This window comes from Balaenoptera physalus (assembly GCF_965194825.1).
Source record: "Balaenoptera physalus genome assembly, chromosome: 19".
Lineage (NCBI taxonomy): Eukaryota > Metazoa > Chordata > Mammalia > Artiodactyla > Balaenopteridae > Balaenoptera > Balaenoptera physalus.
The window spans coordinates 32,576,969-32,598,415 of NC_138900.1; the positions used below are offsets into that span (position 1 = coordinate 32,576,969).

Sequence of the window (21,447 nt, forward strand, 5' to 3'; positions counted from 1 at the left end):
CTCTCATCCCCAGATGGCCCTAAAAGGTCACCTGTGATGGGGTCTCCAGGTGAGGGCGTCCGCTCAGTTACAGAGACGCTCTTACAAGATTGAAGAAAGATGAGAACTCCCATACACCTGTGTGAACCACACAAAGGGTACCATGAATTTGAGGTTTTTTAAAAAATAAACCCTGTGATTAAATTGCAAACAGTACTGTCTGTGTGTGTGTGTGTGTGTGTGTGTGTGTCTGTTAAAGGGCTTCAGTTATTCTTGTAGACTTTTGTGTATCAGATTTGGAGATCCTGTCTTGGCATTTCTACTCTTTTTTTTTTAGCAACACCAGGGGACTGCCAAATGGCAGTATCCCAGGCCGCCCCTGTGCTCTGGGGGCCCCAGGTCTCTGCTCCCTCCCACATGGGCAGCCATGTTTGACACGGTGTTTCCCATCACAGCCTGTCTCCAAGATGAGGGACAAGGGCCCCCAACACTAACTGGGGGCCGATCGCTATAGAGAGGAGCTTCACCTGGGCAGGCAATGCTGTCGTCCTGAGGACAGGAAGGAGAGGAGGCGGGGTCAGAAGTCACGGGGCTCAGAGGGTGGGCCCTGCTGTTGCCTGGGTCTCCTTCTCTCCACAGACCTCAGGTTGGGCTTCCCGTCCCTCCTGCCTGGAGCCCCCCTCTCCAACTGCCGCATTCAACCGCTGCTCCCACTACACTTGTGGAGGGAACCCTGGGGGACCAACATTCCCTCTGCCCACATTAGAGGGCACTGCCCCCTCCCAGGACGGGCCTGTGACACGGTCCCACTCCTTCGGTGACAGTCCAAGCTCATGGGATGTGCTTACACAGCCACCCCTTCCCCAGCCCATCACATCACTGCTTGATATAAGATGAGAAAATCCTCCCCCAGCTCCCATTCTACAGATGAAGAGGCCGAAGAACAGAGGGCTTTCCATGACTGGCTTGGGGCAAGGCTCAGACCAGTAGACACGTCTCCTGACTCTCAGAAGGCAAGCATTCCTCCCTCTGTGTTCCTGCAAAGGTGAAGCGACTCTGAGGTCAAGGGATGGAGGGAATCCAGTCCTCAAAACAGAGAAAATTTCATTCATTCATTCCCCATTTATTTAACCAAAAATAAAACACAATTTGAGCTTAATTCTTCTTTCTGAATTAAATGAAAGGTAAGTCTGGGACTGGCACTCTTGCATATAAAATGTTCCTGTTTATCTCACTTCATGCTTGCAAACTCTGGCACACAGGTCTTTTCCAATTTCTTGAGTCCTCGTGACTGGCCTCAGTGCCTTGCTCAGAACACGTGCCAAGCCCAGAGGTGGCTCAAGGATTCCACAGTGGCCAGTGAATGGTTGGGAGGGAGCCACATCTCTAAATCCAGAAATAACGCATCTTGATTCATTTTTAAGAATTATTTACACACCTTAGAAGACCTTCTTCATCTGACTCACATGGATTTTATGACAAATTTCGCTGTAGTATTTCAAGCCTGCCAAGGCCTCTTCCTACTCTTGTCCTGGTCAATTCCCCCTCCTGTTGGCTGACTTCTCCATGTCCTGGGGGTGTAATTCACAGAGGAGGCACAGACAGAGAGAACAGACTTGAGGTTGCCAAGGAGGGTGGGGGGGTGGGAGGGATGGATTGGGAGTGTGGGATTAGCAGATGCAAACAGTTGTATGTAGGTTGGACAAACAGCAAGGTCCTACTGCAGAGCGCAGAGAACTATATTTGATATCCTGTCATACATAAACCACAATGGAAAAGAATGTAGGTATATATATATATAACTGAATCACTTTGCTATACAGCAGAAATTAACACAACATTGTAAATCAATTACACTTCAATAAAATAAATTTTAAAAAATTCACAGAGGAGGCTGCCCTCACTCTTCATGCCTGAGAGGGAGGTGGGAAATGGGGAGGGTCTGTAGACGGGTGCCGTATAGGAAAACCTTCCTGTGAGGAAGCTTCCCTGGCCTCAGGGTGGGCTGGGCCCCCAGAGGCTTTCTCTATGCGAGTCTAAGGGGTCTCGTTTTACTTGCTCCATTCCTTCCTCCGTAAATGCAAATCACAGCTAATAATATCACTTGACATTTGTAGGGTCCTTTGTGTATCAGGAACTTCTGCATCCTTTTATCACTCGATCTTCACAACAACCCCAGGAGGTCTCAGAAACACAGCACAGACTCACGTTCACAATTTCCAAACAGATTCAAATGCTGTCGGGTTTATGGAAGATCAATGGGCAGCTTTCTTCCATGTCCGCCGAAGGTCTGGCAGAGGTGGATTTCTACCAAGACAGTTTTGCGTACTACATCAAGAAGATCATTTGGCCTATTGAGCAGCAGACTGTGGCATGGAATGATGGAGAAGGCTTGTGCAGTCTCCACCCAAGGGAAACTCCACCTTAGGAAAAGGATAGACAATCTCCTGTCCAGGCGGTGCGTACACTCATGGAAGGTGGGGGAGTAATAATATATAAATGTTATTTATATAAAATAAATAATAATTTTATTATTTCTAATAAAAATATTATAAATCCTTTCTAAATTTGTCCTCATCCTTATAAAAATTCTATTTTTTGTGTGTACAGATATGTTAGTCCAGTGACATACACATATATGCGGCACATCATTGTAAACAAATATACATGCCTGTATTAGGAGTCTGTGATGCTGTGCTTGGTGCAAGGTTTCAGGACGACTCCTCTGGAGGATCTTCCAGTTCTGAGGTGGTGTGAGGCCTTTATTCCAAACTCAGTCTCTGAAATCCTCCCTATTCCTGCCCTTCAGCAGTAAAGCATAAAAGGCATGAACTCAATCAACCTCAAAAAATTGTTTAATAATTTTTTAAAAACATATATGTGTGTATGAGAGAGAGAGAGAGAGAGAGGGAAGAAGGAAGGAAGGAAGGAAGGAAAGAAGGGGGGGAGAAATAATGGAGAAAGGGATAGAGACATAGAGAGACACAGTAACAGAGACAGACAGACAGAGAGACCTGGCTCGAATACCCCAGGAAGCACACAGAGATCTGCAAGTGGAGTTGCACAGAATCAACAGCATATAGCAGTTAAGAATAGGAACTCTGGAATCAGATCTGAGCTCAAAGTCTCTAAATTTCAATTCCTCCAACTACAAAATGAGAATACTAACTTCCAAACACTGTAAATTAATTGGGGATTAGATAATGTAGGTGCTTAACACAGTGTCTTAAACATAGTAAACACTCAATAAACTGTAGCTATTATTTGTGAATAATAATTTTTTAATTAGCACGATCTTACAGGAAATAAGAATGCCACCTCCTGGGCTGCTGTTGGAAGGACACAAAATATCTGCTAAAGGAAGGGGTTTGGGATTCTCAGTTTTGTTTTTTTGCCTATGAACTATGGAGAGAGATACAGGGGGAAGAGCAAACAAAGTGGATGTCAAATGATTTTGGAATCTGATTTGGAATTTGAATGGGCTTTTAAAACAGGAAGTTGAAGAAACATAAATGAGTGAACCAGAAATGCATGCATATAGCAATTAGAGAGCAAACCTCTAGGAAAGCACAAAACAGGTTCTTGGACAGAAAACCTGTGTTCTGGCTCAGCTCCACCACTTAGAGCTTAAAGAGCTGAGCACATCTTTAGAGAGATGAGCCTGAGAATACCAAGTTGCCCCACATGCAGAAAACATGACCCTCCATTCTCAAGACCAGGAAAACTATGCTTATTGTGAACAACCACATGTTTTTCTTTAAGTGGTTGGGGCATAAAGATCTGGTAACACATCTTACTTCCTTCTTTGTGCTAACTGTTAAGGAACTCGGAGTGAAAACTCTTAGCCCTCTCTAGCAATGGTGCACAATCTTATGGTGTGCATTTTGTGTGAACTGATATTTGTGGACGTGCTTTGTAAGCTCTAAATCATGAATCAGGCAAAAGCCCAGAACCATGAAGTATGTTGATGGGTGTAGGGAGAAGGGGTGGGGAACATCCAAGTGAATGCCGAGTGGGACTGGGACTATCCTATTGGAAGAGAAGCTTCTGGATCAGTCACCTGTTGCTAGAGCACAGCACAGATGGCAAAGCATCCAGGACCCAAGGACTGGCCGGGGAACATTGTTATTAAGTCAGAAAATTATACTCCTCTTTGCTGTAATGAGAATTGGTTTTGCCCTGGTACTGCTCAGAGCTGCTACAATGACGGCAGGAACTGGAGAAGGGTCAGCTAGGCAGCAGCACTAGAGTTTGTGTGAATGGGTCACCCTCTGCTCTGAGCAGACTGTGCCCAACCATGGTATTGGGTGAGACCCTTCTCCCCAGTCCTTGCTGCTCTCCTGTCCCTTCTTTTCCTCCCTATTTTAGATTCGAGTCCCAAGCCAGCCTGCTAAAAGCCAATGGTATAGTTGTGGGCAAGAAACCTTCTCTGTCTTGGACTCAGTTTCCCTCTGTAAAATCAAGCATGGAACTAGATGAGGGTTCTTAACCCCTTTTGTGCCATGGATCTCTTTGGCATTCTAGTGCCCTCAGAATAGTGTTTCTAATGTATAAAATAAAGTACATAGGAGTGCAGTGAAAAGCAATTACACTGAAACATGGTCACCAAACCATGTGTAAAAAGCCAAAATCAGATATTGTCATATATATGCTTCTATACTGATGTATTAAATAACAAGATCTAGCAGTAGGTCGAATAACTACTATAATTTCAAAGCAGTGATGCATATAAATGATATTTTGAGGCATCTGAAACAATGGAAATGAGATTTGAGGATACTGGTGATTTCTGTTGAGGACAAAGTCACAGGTAGTGCTGATACTATTATAGTTTGTTGCCTCCTTCATAATCAATGGAAATTTCTGTTAGTAAAATTTCAATTATTAAAAATAAAGACATCATTTTTTTCCCATCCAAAGTCATGGCTCCCCTGAATCTAGCTAAGGAGTCCATGGACCACAGGCTAAGAACATCTGAATTGACATTCTCTGAAGTTGCTTCTGACTCTGAAATAGTTGGATTCCACAGAGTTGGATAGAATAGGACATTTAAGATAATGGGGGTGAAATGTTACTATCTTAACAGCTGGCACCTATTGTAGGGTGGAAACTGATTTTTGTTTAGAGAACTGCCTTGACCTGTCTCTTGAGGTAAGCTATGAGACCCTGATGACTTGCTTGGGAGGAAAAGGCATCAACAGCAAGAACTCAACTGCTCTGTGTAGCACATGCCAGGGATTGGGAGGTGGAAGCAGAAAGAACTCAGAGGGTGCTGGTGAGCAGCATGGAGGAGACTGGGATAGAAACTCCCCTGTGGCCCAACCTTCATTGACGTCATCTACACGTACGAAGGAAATAAGGGAAAGTGCTGAGTTCTCCTTCTGAGTCAATGTGATGTAGAAAAGGAGAGTCTGTATGGCCCAGTGAGTTGCTCCGGAGGTCTGAACCAAAAGAGGTCATAAAAATAAAAGTGTCCCGGAAATGCACAGAAACTCTGGGGAACACATGAGAATGAGGGTTTGAACCTTTGCAGTCTAGAGCATACGGGACAGAGTGATCTTGCTGAACCCCGGGTTCTAAGAGTGTGGTGCTGGGTCCAGCATCAGCAACATCTGGGAACTTGTTAGAAAGGCAGATTCTCAAGGCCCACCCCAGACCTCCTGAATCAGAAAGTATGCGGGGGTAGGGGACCTGGCAAGCTGTGTTTAGCCCTACAGGCAATTCTGATGCTCATTCAAGTTTAAGAACCCCTGCCATTGGCATTATTATGTTCACCATTGCATCCCAGAGTCATATACCCCTTAGAAGTTATCTAGTCCGATTTCCCACAAATAAAGAATCCCTGTGGGCACTCAGTCGTGCGGGAACCCTCTCCGAGCCTGGGGATATCAACAGTGCCCCTCGCCCTACACAGGGGAGAGCTGTCCAAGTCAGAAAAGGCTTCTGACCAGGGGGAGCTCCCTAGCCAGACATTTCTGATGAAAGAATGTTCATGCCCCTTGGCCTGGGGCTGCCCTCTGGAGCTGCTTCTAGAAGAAGCCCTGCAGGAAAGTGAAGACTGCCTCCTCCTTCCTGGTCCCTCTCACACCATGGCTCAGGACCCCTAGTGGCCGTCCTTTGAAGAGCCTCCATTTAATAGTGTTTCTCTTAAAACAGTGTCCAGAGCTGGAGACAGAGGGCAGGCCAGGGCCAGGGCCAGCAGGACGACCGTCTCCTTTGATCTGTACGTCTGCCTGCTGTCACTGCACTGCATCACATAGCTCGTGTTGAAGTCTGCCCACAGCACTCAACCAGGAGGGGGGCTAGGCCCTGAGGACAGATGGAGCCTTTAGAACCCCTGGACACTAAAAATACTCCCCCAGCCCCACAGGGATGTAATTGACAACACAAATAATAGCAAACCATTAAGTAAATATACAGAAGTAGAGCTACAGTCTCTCATTACAATTATTTTTATGTTATTTTTGAAATATCAAATATCAATTTTTTAAAATTTTATTATAACATAGTTCAAATGCCCAAAAATATATAAAGAATTAAAGAAAACAAACTCATATAGTCACCACTCAACTTAAGGAATAAAATATTTCCAATACTGTTGAAAAAACCCAATATACTATTTTTCAAATAATTCTACTTTATTGCTGCTTGGAGCGAATGGTTCTCAAGTTTTGCTGCACACTAGATCCACCTACAGCTTTAAAAATCCCAATGGTCTCTACCCCAAACGAACGAAATCAAAGCACCTAGGAGTGGACATCAATCAGGGTGTTTTAAACACTGTGGGAGACTCCAGCGTGCTGCCAAGACTGAGAATTCCCTCCCCCACCCCAAGGGAGGCTGCTGGGGGGGAAGGTGGGATGAGGCCCTGAAGCCCGAGTGGAAATGGGCTCTAGTTCTTGTCCTCTAAGGCAGCGGTCCCCCAACTTTTTGGCACCAGGGACCAGTTTCGTGGAAGACAATTTTTCCATGGACAGGGGAGTGGGGGTGCGGGGGGCAGGGAGATGGTTCAGGCGTTAATGCGAGCGATGGGGAGCGGCAGATGAAGCTTCTCGCTGGTCCCCCTGCTCACCTCCTGCCGTGCGGCCCGGTTCCTAACAGGCCATGGACCGGTACAGGTCCCCGGCCCGGGGGTTGGGGACCCCCTGCTCCAAGGGATTCTCAGTGGATCTACTGGGTTGGCCAAAAAATTCGTTCGGTTGTTCCATCACACCTTACTGAAAAACGCCAACTAACTTACTGAAAACCCCGGACGAACTTTCTCGCCAACCCAATACATCTGGAACCGGCAGGGCATCCCCACATTTTTGGGAAGAGCCTGCCATCTGCTGGCCCACTGAAGGAAAACAGGCAGCTAACTTAGGCCTAAGGAAAGACACTGGGGTCAAGTATCCGGCACTGAGTGTGCAGAGCACTTTCTCACACAGGACACAGGCATCTGCCCCAAGGCAGCTCTGGGAGGGGGCAGGGCAAGGGCGTGTAGAGTGACCTTCAACTTGCAGATGAACGGCTCTGCAACCCTGCAGAGTTGAGCCAGGCTGGGAGCAGGAGGGGCCCCTCTTCATGGCCCAAGAAGGGAAATGCAAGGACAAAGGGGGAGGGGATCAACCAAACAAAAGGATTCTTAAGAGAGAGGAGACATTTAGCCGGGAAACACCCTAGGAAGAGAAGCGGGTGCTGCCTAAGAACCAGGAAGGGCACAGAGGTGATGCACACGTGTCACTAGCTCCAGGTCCAGTGATTGCATCAGCCCTGTCGTAGTTCATTCCCACAGGGGTTTGTTTGCTGTTCTCTCTGCCTGGCACAGTCTTCCTTGCCCTAATCCCCTTCATCTGAACAAATGTTTGTTGATTTTTCAGGTCTCAGTAAACCACAACCTCACTTCCACCAGGAAGCCTGCTCTGACTGCCACCATCTCCTGCGCCCTGTCCTTGCCTCCTGTCACTTGGTTCTGGAACCTCCTGTTTACTTGTTTACTACTAACTCTCTGGAGGGCAAATTCCATGACGGCAGGAACCTCATGGCATTACATCCCCAGCACCCACCCCAGTGCAACAGAAATACTTGTTTATGGAATTGATTTTTCTTATGGCAAAATCAGACACTAATCTGAAAACAAAAGGAAAGTGCTTTGAAACATACTCTGCCTGAAAAATGAGGCCTCCCTAGAAGTAAACTGAAAATACTTACCTTTTCTATTTATATATATATAAAACAACTTGGGGGTAGGGGGCCAACAAATAATCTTATTTCCAGTTGGCATATGTTATAAATTAACTCTTTATTTCACCGATCTATGCACCAGTTAGTAAAAAACATATGGTAGACAGCTACTGTCTTGGGCCTGCCCAGCATCCATTTCCATTCTTCCTTAATGTAGTGAGAACACCCCAATTTTATTTTTGGGAAACAACCTTCTCCATTCTCTATGTGATTCATTCAGGGCAGCTGACTCCATCCCCAGGCCCAGGTGTGAGAGTGTGACTCGGGCCTGGCCCATCGCTGTATTCCAGCAGCCTAGCACGTGACTGGTTCAGGGATTAGTACATGACCCAAGTTGGCCCAGTGAGATTTAGCCCTGGAGCTTTTGCTGGAATCCCTGGAGAAAGAAGATCGGGAGTACTGAGCTGGTGGGACGTGAGCCTAGACCTGCTGGCAGCCATACTGCCACCATGAGGAGAGAAGCCCAGAGAGTGAAGCCAAGCAAAGAAAAGTAGAGCTGAGAGAAGAAAGGCAGAGTCTGCAAGGCAGACATCATTTTGATACTGGCACTCAACCCAGAACTTTTGCTGGAACTTTCCATTACATGAGCTAATAAAGTCCCTTTTACCAGAAAGCTTAAGAGCGTTTCTGTTCCCTGTAGCTGAATGAGTACCAGCTAACAGAGAAAGTAGAACTGAGAATGTGACTTTTTCTTTTATCTTTTTACAACACCAGTTTATCATTTGCAAAACTTTTAACACCGATCAGGAAACTATTATTAATAAGCTTTACCATTATTACGAGATTCCTCAATGTATCACTTAAAAAGAGACACATGGTCATTTGACCCCACGGTCTTCAGTGGTGCAGGGGTTCTCAGGTTTGGGGAGCCACAAGGTACCCTATTCTAGGCTTTGCTCCCTCAGTGTCCTTTTCCCTCCCATCACCAGCACCCCAAGCACTCTCCAGCCCTGCTTTCCAGAGAAGCAGCTGTCTCTGCCAAGGAGGTCGCAGGCTGCAGCCTCCCAGCTGGCTCCCGTGCACCGCGATGGGTTCGGCTACCCGCCTTCACTGCGGTCTCCCTTCTCCTGAGCTCAGCGAAGAACTGGCTGTCGCCAGCAGGGCTGCGAACATGGACCCGGGCTTCTTCTGCAGGACCTCAGGCCTGTCAAACTCCACCACCTGGGAGGCAGAGAGAGGAGGGGAGGGGGTGGGGGCACAGCTGAGCTCGGTCCTGAGGGACCTGAAGACCTCCTGTGGTGCCGGCCTGGGCGCCATCCTCCCAGTGGCCCCTGGGGTGTTCCCTCACCTTCCCGTTGCTCGTGACCAGGATGCGGTCACAGTTGAGGATGGTGGTGACACGGTGTGCGATAATCAGCGCTGTGCAGCCCCGGATGCCTTCACAGATTGTGCGCTGAATCAGGGTGTCTGTCTCCAAGTCAATGGAGGCCGTGGCCTCATCAATAAGGATGATGTGATGGATACGAAACGGGAGTGAAGGCAGCCTCCTCTGGCCGAGACCTGGGTCTACCACTAGTTCACCAAGTAACTTAGCTGGAAAATGAGGTCTTTGGACTAGGTTCAAAACCCACTTTGAGTTCTAAGTTATCCATCTCATTATGAAGAGAATCTTGTCTCAACCAAGAGCTAACTATTTTTTAGTGACCAGAAAATTAAGTTCTTAAAAATGAAAAAGTGCCAGTGGCAACCTCTTGTTTTATGAACCACCTTCCTACTTGTCTGAATTAACGTAGAGCAATGTTCCCCAAAGTGGGGGGCGGCCAGGCACACACCTTGGGTGGCACAAGAAATGGTGTAGCCAGTATACGGATAAACGTACTTTTTACTTTAACATTTTTGTGTTTCCTTCGTTAATAATATGCATTAGAAAAATCTAACTGGCACAGAAAGTGTGATTTTACGAATGCTCCTGTATAAACTGAGACCGTTTTTTAAAAGAAGTCATCACGAGTAAATCATAGGGTAGGTGGTACGCAGATATGACAAAAGTCATTAAGTGATGACTCAGATTTGGGAAACTATATAGAGAAAACAGCTTTCAAGCCAAGTGGCTAAGTAACTGTGAAATACGGAACCGAGAGGTTAAGAAAGAGCTACATACATACCGCAAATCCTGTCACCGCTCTCTCTTAGCAAGAGGGGGCAAGTCCTCCCTCCTCTGAAACTTTCTCCCTGCTTCTGGCCCCACTGAGCTCTGCCTGCTCTTCCCCACAGCTCTGAGTCCGCAACAACATTTTTTGCATTGCTCATTAATTGACCATGTTGTGTGTTGCATGTGCACGTGTGTACATGTGCAAGTATGTACATACGTGTGCGTGTGAAGGTGTGTGTATGTATGTGTGTGTGTATCACCCCACTTGTCAGGGAAAGTTGGCTCCTAACTAGCCCCTGTAGTACCTGAAATTACAGGTGACATATCTGGGAAACCTCAAGAAACATTGTCAGATGAAACTTTAAATATATATATCATTTTGCCCCAGAACAGCTGTCATCTGATTCTCAGTTCTAATAAAGACGAGGGAGTATCCTGCATCCAAGTTTTAAAAGTAAAGTACAGTGGGCAGTTTTGAGTGAATACGTTTCTAGCCTTGTGGCTTCGTGTAGAAGTGCGTTGGGGCTTGGCTGTGGCAGTCGGGATGCCAGGATCCAGAGGCCCAGGTGGAGAAGCCCCAGCCCCTCCCCAGGCAGGTGCGCATGGAATGGCAGAAAGTGACACAGCAAACCCTTCTCGGATTTGTGGACAGAACCAAGCATGGCACCCAGAGTCCCACGTGCCCGAGGGAGAAAGAGCCAGTGTGTTTCCCACGCCAGGCATCCCCTGGACCCCTCACGCCTTGCCAGCTCTCACCTTGGAGCTGTGGAGGAGGGCCCGGGTGATGCAGAGCAGCTGCCATTTCCCACAACTTCTGCTTGCAGGCCTTGCGGCAACTTTGAGATCTGTGATATTGGGGAAGATGCCCGTGCACCACTGTGGGGTGAGCCCTAACAAATCCCCTCGTACCTCTACTGTCATATTCTGACACTCCCCCAAACCCCCGTCTGTCTGTCTCTACACTCCAGCCACTGGCCTTTCTCTTCCTCAACTGTGCCTGTCTCCCTCCCCTCTCAGGGTCTTTGCATCTGCTAGTTCCTGTGCCTGGAATGTTCCCTCAAAGATTGGTGCCCAGCCGCCCCCTCAGTATTTGGTCTCAGATAAATGTGCATCTTTACAGAGGCCCTGCCTGGCCACTCACTGCAGTCTGCAGGTCTCAACACTACCTACACAGCACTTGCCTCTGTCTGAAAGCGTCTCTCCTGAATGTAAGCACCGGGAGGGTGAAGCCGTACCCACCTTGCCCTTGCTATGCCCCCTGAGCTGGAACATACCTGGCTTACTGCTGCTGTCATCAGCCTTTATGCTTTATCTAGGGATCCCAAACCATCTCATCCCGTGAGATGATTTAATCCATGCAGAATGAGCGGAGCCCAGAGGACCATCAGGCTAAGACCAAGAATTCAGCCTCGCAGCTACTCACCATCTCGCTCAAGGATGTCCTCTCCAAGGCATCCCAGATCTGCTCATCTGTGTGGTGGTCAAAGGGGTTCAGGTTGAACCTGCCTCAGGAGAGTAAGAGAAGTGTTCAAGAAGCACCCTTGACCATTGAGCAGTCTGCCCCTCACACAGCAAGTGACCAAGGATGGTTAGAGCTGGATTACCGGATCCAGAGAAGCCCATTGAACTCCCATGAATGGTCTTTCTTGTGCCTTCCCAGGACCCCTTCCTTCTTCAGGCAGCAGCCCCCAAGTCTTGTTTGGGGGCCACCTCTTCCCCAGCCATCAAGCCCATGTGGTCCAGGTGGAGCTCCACCACCAGCACCAGGGTGGAGCAAGGACTCAGGTAAAAGCAAACAAGCACGTGGTACTCCCTGGCCACAGTGATTGGCTAGGGGTGGGAAGGGAACCAATCAGAATGTATCTCAGGATTTTGACAACAACCACCAGGAAGGGGGCTTGTTCTTTCTCACTAACTGAACAAGAGAGGCTGCAACCATCTCGTCTTGGGAGTGGGACACATGGTGCCCCCCAGGGCCCTCATTGGAGCCCGAGAATGAAGCCAAGGCAGAGTGAGCGGGACACTGGGCCCTTGAATCAGCCTTGGCCTTCCCAGTATTGTGAACCAAAAGAGGCCCTTTTAGCTTAAGCCACCTGGTGTGTGTGTGTGTGTGTGTGTGTGTGTGTGTGTGTGTTAGCATATACGTAACATAATACTTATCATTTTAGCCATTTGTAAGTGTACAATTCAGTGGTGTTCAGTACATTCACAATGTCGTGTAACAATCCACTAAAACTCATCATCACCAATAAAAACTCTGCCCATTAAACAATCTCCTTCTTCCCCGCTCCCTCAGCCCCTGGTCACCTCTTTTCTACTTTCTGTTTCTATGAATTTGCCTATTCCTGGTACTGGTACCTCATTTAAATGGAAATATACAATATTTGTCCTTCTATGTCCGGCTTATTTCACTTAGCATAATGTTTTCAAGGTCTATCCATGTTGTAGCATATATGAAATTTTCATTCCTGTTTATGGCTGAATGATATTCCAATGTGTGTATATATCACATTTTGTTTATCCATTCATCTGCTGATGGACATTTGGGTTGTTTCTACCTTTTGGCTATTGTGAATAATGCCATAAACACTGGTATACGAATATCTGTTCAAGCCCTGCGTTCAACCCTGTTAGGTATATACCTAGAACCAGAATTGGTGGATCATATGATAATTCTATATTTAACTTTTTGAGGAACTGCCAAATTGTTTTCCACAGTGCCCGTGCCATTTTACATTCCCACCAATAGTTCATGAGGGTTCCAATTTCTCAACATTCACACCAACACTTGTTATGTTCCTTTCTCTTTTTTCTTTTCTTATTATAGCCATTCTAGTAAGTATAAGGTCATTTTCTTCTGTCTCTTGCAGTGAAAGAATCCTAACTGATCATCCAGGCGACTGACATCAGATTGGGATCTAACTGGACTTTATACCTATTAAGGTTTGCACTGGCATTTGGCATAGGAAACATTATAAACCCTTCCCTGTTACACAACCACTGAGTCCCGATTGAAACCCGTTCCTAACCTCTGCTTTATCTTTCCCCAGTTCTGGCAGCCACATACATTTTGCGTGTAGAGCTAGATTGCATTAAAGAAGCAGAAGGTAAAATGCCCTATTTGCATGATATTTGATAGTTTCCAAAGCATTTTCACAGATGGGCTCATTGACATCCTCTTCCCCATGAGATGGGTATACCCCTTGTATTGATGAGAAAATTATGGCTTATCAGTGTTAAGTGGCTTGTTCAAGGTCACACCACAAGTCAGTCTGAGAGACAGGCTGGAATCAAAGATACTCAGAGATAAATGGAACCTTAAAGGGCAGAGAACCCAGGTCTCCTGTACGCCAGTCCACTCTTCCTGATGCAAGGGGGGGACCATCGCTGGTTAAGGGGTTGGACTACCTGGGGTTATATCTCATCTTTACCATTTATGTGTGTGTCTCCTTCACTTTTCCTCTCTAAGTTCAGTTTCTTGCCTTATAAACGGGGGTTAATAACAGTGCCTACCTCATAGGATTGCTGTGACAGTTAAATGACACAGAATATTAAAGCATGGGGCTGGCACATATAGATGCTCAATAAATGTTAATTCATACTTTTACTTCTCCTATACCTTGGCACCATAGATTTGGCCTAGTTCTACCTTAACACAGAAATCTATCATTAAATGTTATCTCACTCCTCTAAAACAAAACAATCATTACAAAATTTTCTGTCTGTGCACATATTATGCACTCTCCCTGGAAAGACTTTCTCCCCTTTTTCTGCCAGGCAAGCTCCTACTTATCCTTCAAGACCCTACTCAAATGCCCACCCCCCCTTCTCTAAGAAGACTTTCTGGATTCCCCCAGGCAGAGTTATTTGTCCTACTTGTGGGCTCCCTTAGCACTTAGTTCATATCTCTGATCTAGCAATTACCTCCTTGTATTATAATTTGACGGGTCTTACATCTCTACAATGTCCCCACCCCCAACTATACTGTGAACTTTTGGGGGGAGCACGGGCAGTAATCGTTCATCAAAGTGTCCCCAGTCCCTAGCACAATGTCTGGATCTGGCAGAGGCTCAGAAAAGGCAAATTAAGTGGATGAAAGGATGAAGGAATCAATGAACAACAAGAAAATAAATAAATGGATGATCAGAGCTCTGGGTTAAGTTATCCTCTTGCCTCTAAGAATGCCACTTAAATATCCCTGGAACGTGCGGGGTCCAGCTTCATTTTTAATGTCTCATTCTTCCTCAGTCTCCATGCCTTGGGTTGGAGCAAGCTAACGAGCACCAAGCAGCAGCACTAATCTGGATGAAGCTTAGTCCCCGAGTTGACTTCCAAGGAAATAGAAAGTATGGAGGGGGGTCTAAGAGACCCAGTTCTGCCTGCTTCACTGACGGGACTGCCTGGATTGCAAAGTGCATCCTAACATCCAGCCTGAAAGCCCTGGTCGGCCTTACCCAGTGGGCGAGAGAAGAGAATAAACCACATCCAGACGTGGAAGGATGTGGTGAGCCACAGGGCAAATGCTAATAGTGACCTGAAATCTGACCAATCCCATCAGATTTTTTAAAAATAAAAAATGCCTGGCTTTTGTTTAGGACATCATGGTTTACAAAGTGCTCTTGTGTATATCCAGGCCTCATTCAATCAATCCTCTGGAACATCTCGGAGAGGGGGGCCAGGTGGGCAGGAGAGGCCCTGTGTGCCAAGGAGAGAGCGGAGGCCCAGAAATTGAGGCTCTGGCCACAGCTGACCAGAGGCAGCCCAGCCCCAGAGATCTGTCCTGCAACTCCTTCTGGGAGCCTGTCCTCTGCACAGGCTGGCCTCGGCCCAGCGCTCACCTGATGGTCCCTGACAGCAGGACAGGATCTTGAGGGATAACCGAGAACTTGGACCGCAGGTGCTCCAGGCCGAGGCTGCAGATGTCCACGCCGTGGATGAGGATGCGGCCCGCGGCTGGTTCCACCAGGCGGAAGAGAGCCACTCCCAGGGAGGACTTCCCTGTGGGGCAAGAACAAGTGGGGCTCCGTCTCCTGAGTCTGCAGGAGGGGTAGCACAGGTCTGACCTGGCATCCAGCCCTGACGCACCCCCTCCGTGGCCTGTTCCTTGTCGTCATGAGCGCTGAGAGGGCAGAAGAGGCCCGGAGTCTCCGCTCCAAGGGGTGCCCGAAACCACGAGCAGCTTGTTACCGCCTCAACCAGGAGGCGCAAATGGAGCCCCTGGATAAATCCAGCCCATACATATGTTTTGTTTCACACACACAACGTTATTGTTGTTTTTCAAATTCTTTGCCAGCATTTAAAAAAAATCCAAAGACCCAATATGCAAAAATTCAAACTGCATGCTTCTCTTGAAAGTCAGTAGAACCGGCAACACTGGTCCCATATCTCCCTGGGAAATAGGCAGCTGGAGCCAGGTGTAGCTGCTTCCTTGAGAGAGAACAGCCTTCAAGTTCAGTGCGCTGCCCTCCCCGCCCTCCTTTCATCACACCCCAGGCCCATTTCGTGCATCTATTTTACTTGCTGAGCCCTAAAAGCATTTGAGTTTTCAACCTCTGCTCTCAAAGATAAGGTCAGTGTGAGGGCAGCCATGTGTCTTGTTCACCTTTGTGTTTCCACGCCTGGCATATAGTAGGTGCTCAGTAAATACCTACTGGATGAATACAGTCAATTGGACCATCTCTATTGAGAGCTTCTCTGTGTCAGACCCAGTCCTCTCAGCCCAACTGTGGGCGAGAAATAGAAAGGGAAGAACACACGAAAGAATATAGCTGGGAACTCTTCACCTTGCAGTAGTGCAAGGCCTGCAGGGGCCTGAGGAGGCAGAGACCCACAAGGCTCCAGTCATCCTGGGGTGCTACCTGGTGAGGCAGCCCCGGGAGCACAAGGCTGGGGTCTGAGCGCTGTCTTTGAACAATGCAAGAAGTGGGAGGGGATGACCCTAGGGTCAGATCTCCCAAAAGTGATAGGAGAGGAAGAGAGGAAAGAAGTCAACCAGGAGAAAGGAAGTGAGGAGAGACAGGTGGAGAAGGAGGAGGCCGACTAGAGAGGTCTAGAGCTGGAGGGGAGGAGGAATGGAGGAGCCGGAGCCCTGCACGCCCCCTGCTGGAAGCACTCGTTCCTGCACCCTGTTCACCATTCCTGTCTCCCCGCAGACGTTGGCCTCAGAGCCCAGACCACTGTAGCTCAAGGGCCCACGAACCCCGTTACTCTGTAACACACCCCTCTCCATCCCCACGGCCTTCACCACCAAGTCAGTCACCTCCCTCATTTCCTTATTTGATGACCGTTAACGTCTGTCCCCTCCACTGGAATCCCATGACAGCAGAGACCTTGGATTTTGTTCTCCCTGCACAAAGTGAGGGCCCAATAAATATCTTTGGGGTCACTGAGTAAGCACAAGTCCGAAAACAGGTCCGACACCCAAAAGGCCAACAATGAAGACGGGGGTACCCCAGACACTCAGCTCACCAGAGCCTGTCCTTCCCACAATGCCCACCACTTCCTGGCCATGAATCGTCAGGTTGAGGCCGCAGAGGACAATAGGCGTGTTGTCTCTGTATTTCATCTGATAATCCTGGAATGTGATTTCCCCATGCTGCGGCCACCCGTGGGGACAGTTCGTGCCTTCTATGTGTAAAGCAGCTTCAGAGACACACATCTCATTTATAAAGAAAGAAAAAGAGATTAGTAGTTATCCCCCATCTCTGCCCATCCCCTGCCAACCCACTGGTCTCTAGCTGTTGGGTGTGTGACGCACCCCAGCCTGCCCTGAACCAGGATCAAGCCACCACCATGTGATCAGAGGACACCCCAAGAGGAACATCCCACCCCCAATCACCTGAAATGCACATGATTTTATCCCTAAAGAGTGAGAAACCATATAGCTACTCCCCTTGTTATTAACACAGAAAACTCTCTCTAATTTATTGTATGAGGCTCTAAAGAAACAGAATCCAGAATAATGATAATAAGGACAGCAGAGCTAACTCACCCCTGTGGGGCATGTTTTATAGCTCAGAGCCCTCATGCAGACTTAATCTCTCTCGATCCCTATCCTAGGGGGTAGGCAATTTTGGATGATTTCACAAATGAGGAAATAGAGGCTCAAACAGCTCAGATAACATGCTAACACCACACAGCTGGTGAGTGGACCACCGGGGACTCAAACCCAGGGCTGCCTGGCTCCAAGCCCACAGCTCTGCATCGAGCATGGTGGGCGTATTGGAAGGAAAGTCTCCTCCTCTGGATGTTGGGGGTAATAATTCAGTCAACCCCATTAAGTTGTTTTGTAATTCCATGAAATAATCTACATATCATTATAGTGAGCCTTTACTATGGGCCAGGCACTATGCTAAGTGATTTACATGTGATGTTATTTAATCTTTGTAATAACCCAATGAAGTAGATACTGTGATCTGCCCCATTTCAGAGATGCAGAGCAGAAAGGCTGAATAATTCACAAGGGTACACAGCTGACTCACGTGGCAAAGCTTAGACCTGAACCCAGGTGATCTGGCTCCAAAATCTGGGCTCTTAAATACTAGGACATAAATAGAAGCAATATTAATAACAATTATTATTGTCATCATTATTATTATTATATTTGGGCAAACCTCTCACTTCTAAAAAGGGCAGATCATTCCCTCTACATCCAAGAATGCCATGAGGGATGTGGTCAAAATGAGCCAATGGGTGTGGAAGAGCTTCTGAGAGATGATATGCACAGTTCCAGGGGAGATGGGGAGGAAGGACCAGGAGTCCAGCTGCCTCCTGGGAAAATCTCAGGGCCCCTGAGGTGTTGGGGCTTGCAGAGGCCACAGAAGCTGAGCCCCAGGCTGGATGTGAGCCTTCTAGATCTCCCTTCACAAAGCCCAGACCTGTGTCCCACCTTCATGTACTGCAACATCCTCTCCACAGCTGTAAATTATGCCTCTGTCTCTGAACTAATCCGGACACAGGCCTGGAAGCTGGACGCCAGCTGGAACGAAGGAGAAGCATCAGGCTAGCAGGCTGTGGGGGTGAGCTCAGGCTCTCTCCACTCCTGAAGACTGGGAGTTGCCATTCCTCCTGAGCAACTCTTCAAACCAAGACAACTTCCCTTATAGGGATGGAGCAGATACCTCTGGCGCCCCCCGAGGCTACTCCTAAGTTTCACTGAAGCTGTGGTGGGCAGTTGTAGGCGAGCAACCCTACCAACCCCGTTCCACCTCAGGAACCCTCTGCTTTCCATTCAAAACCTTCATCCACACCACAGGAGCCCACTCAGCCCACGCCCAGCCCAGAAACACGGGAGTTACGGCCCTTGGGAGCAACCCTCAACTAACGGGGAAAAGACCCAGCAGATGAAGGCTCCTGTCTCTCAGCCTTCAGGGGACAATCCTGGGAGTTGAGTGCTGATGACCTAGAGCAGTGACCTCAATGACACAGTCTCACGGTGCAGTTCCTCCTTCCCTGTCTCGCGCTCCTGTTCCCTTGGTCCCCTTTCCAGGGAGCATCTCACAAATAATCTACATGAATCTGAGTCCTTGTCTCAGGCTCTGCCTTCAGGGAAACCCAGGTTAAGAGGTGTCTCAGGGATTCTTGGGAATTGGAGGCACCATAGATGAGGAAATGGAGGTCCAAAAAGAAATGGTACACAGAGAATCACCTGGAAGCCGAAGGCAGAGCTGGGATGGGGGCCCAATCTTTATGCTCTGCACCCCCCAGGCCATGCAGAAGGTGCTGGGCAACAACTCCATTATACAGTCAGTCAACAAACTCTCATGGAGGTGCTGGGCCAGGCTCCATGCTTAAAGTGCAACAGACACAGTTCCTGCCCTCGAGGAGTGCCCAGTCGGATGGGGAGATAGGTCAGCAGAGAAGGCAGTATGACAGAGTCAGCCCACAGCACCGTCGTGGCCAGGGGACAGTCACCAGACAAGGGCCACAGGGAAGGCTTCCTGGAGGAGTTGGCACTGAAGCTACATTTTTAAGGAGAGGTGGGATTTAGCCAGCTAAACACAGGTGGAGAGAGGTGTTCTTAATAGAGGAACAAAGTCTTGACAGTAGTAAAGTGGCAGCATACATTCAGGACCCCGCAGGCCATTTGACTGCGGCTAAAGCAAAGGGTACGTACGGCCCAGGGAGGCCAGAGAGGGAAAGCCTATATAAGTCAGAGAAGGGGTCACCATCCTGAAATGACACTGAGCTGGGAAGGGATATCAGACACAGTTGATTGCCTATCCACAGCTGGTCCCCTCTTCCTTCCTTGCTAACACACCCTCTGTTATGTTCAGGTGTCTACAGCTTGGAATTCCAGGAAGGCTTGGTTACTCCAAACCACTCATGTTAATCCCTCTCCTCTTGCCAATGAGGTTTAGGAGTGAGCCATGACACAGCTCTGGCCAACAAAGCACAAGGAAGACTCAGATGCGAGTATTCCAGGAAGCTACTCCTTGTTCTTACAAGGGGACACATGGAAAAAGTTATCTGTTCTCCAGTCTTTGGCAGTTTCTGGATGAGGATGTGCTGCTTGGGGCTTCAGCAACCATTTTGTGAACTTGAGTAGACAATCCTGAGGACAAATATCAGGCGTGGATGCCAGAGCAGAAAGATCAAATGATCATGGGTTCATGCTAGGCCAGTAAATTAGCCAACAGAGAACAGCCCTACCCCAGCCTTCCAGTCACATAGGATAATAAGTTGCCAGATTGTCAAGGCCATTTTGAACTGGTTCTGTGGCTTACTTTGGCTTGCAACCAGAAACATCTCTAATATTTACTAAGAAAACTCTTAGGGCTACAAAGCAACATGGTGTGTGATACCTGCCTCCCAAAGCCTGAATTTCCTCAAGAGTGCATGCAGAAGTCAAAGTACCAGTTTGACCAGAGGAGAGAGTGCATGTGGGGTCTGAGGCCAGATTTGAGGGCCTGGAACGTAGGTCCAAGGTTTAGGTTTGGTGCATAAGGAGACAGGGAGTCTCTAGAGGTTCTAACCAAGGCAGTAACATGAGGAAAACTAGAATTAAAGATCACTCTGGAGAGAGTGTAGAAGGTGGATGGGAAGGGGCTAGGGGGTGGGCGAGGCAGGGAGGCTAGGAGGTTGTTACCCAGGATAGAGATGAGACACTCAAACAGGGCAGCAGATGTTGAGAAGAAAGGATGAACCCGGGGTCATTCTGAAGTCATCACGCCCCCAGGCAGAGCTCCTCCTTGGTGGCCTGTGGTGGGACAACTGGTCGACCTTGAGTGGCCACCTGTATGCATGGTGCTCCTGGGAGAGCTAAACCTCCACCCGCTTCCTGCATCAGCACTGGACAACCTGGGCACAGGGTGCAGCAGGCAGGCGCATCTCTGGCCTTAGTGACTCCACATCCCCCAGGACTCCAGTGTGGGGCCTCTCCCAGAGTTCTGGAAGGCTCAGGGCCAACTCTGCACTGGGGCACGTGTGCATGTGCTTGTGCATGGCCGAGTGTGTGCTTATGTATGTGTGTGTCAGAGAGAGGGAGAAAGAGAGAGAGAGAGAGAGAGAGAGAGAAGAGTGTGCCCCACCATGGACAAACCTGTCTCTCAGCAGCTGTGGGAATATGAGCAAATTAACTCCAGAAACTCTAGTTTCCTATCTGTAAGCTGGGAACAATAACAGTAAACATTTATCTAGCATTTATTCTGGGCCAAGGTTTTTAACGTGCATGAACCCTCAAGTTTACATACATTCTTCACAAGTCCATGATTTCAGAACTTTTATTATCTCCCTTTTATAGAAGAGGAATCCCAGGCATAAGGAGGGTAACAGACTTCCCCAAAGTCACACAGCCGATAATGGACAGAGCCTGGTGTGAACCTGCACGTTCTAAACCACACATTCTTAACCACTTGGCCGCATCTCATGGAAGGTGGTGAGAGTTCAATGGAAGAAAGCACAGCAAGTACCCAGCAGGGCGCGGGGTCAGTGCAAGCTCCCCAGTACCCTGGTTATGGCACGGGGCGGCTGTCTGTGGGCATGAACACTGCACAGCCTCCTGCGTGGCCCTATGCGCCCTCGGAAGGGTCTGCACACAGGCATGGGCATGTGGGCACAGCACCGTATGTGTGTGCAAACATGTGTCTGCCACAGGGCTCAACAAGGAGCATGAGGGAGTCCCTCTGCACCCAAAAGGATGCCTCAGCGTGGGG

At 48.2% G+C, this 21,447-nt stretch overlaps 1 protein-coding gene across 1 annotated transcript in view; it reads right to left on the minus strand.

Annotated features, from left to right (window-relative positions):
* Nucleotides 1-7,220: 7,220 nt before the first annotated feature.
* The window catches only part of ABCC11 (ATP binding cassette subfamily C member 11), a 60,152-nt gene continuing 45,925 nt past the window's right edge, over nt 7,221-21,447 (minus strand). The window contains 9 exon segments of the mRNA XM_082436879.1: nt 7,221-9,363; nt 9,491-9,655; nt 11,051-11,094; nt 11,097-11,139; nt 11,718-11,796; nt 15,133-15,292; nt 16,763-16,952; nt 18,183-18,218; nt 18,222-18,272. Of these exon segments, the coding sequence (XP_082293005.1) occupies nt 9,250-9,363; nt 9,491-9,655; nt 11,051-11,094; nt 11,097-11,139; nt 11,718-11,796; nt 15,133-15,292; nt 16,763-16,952; nt 18,183-18,218; nt 18,222-18,272 (882 nt within the window). The 3' untranslated portion in view covers nt 7,221-9,249.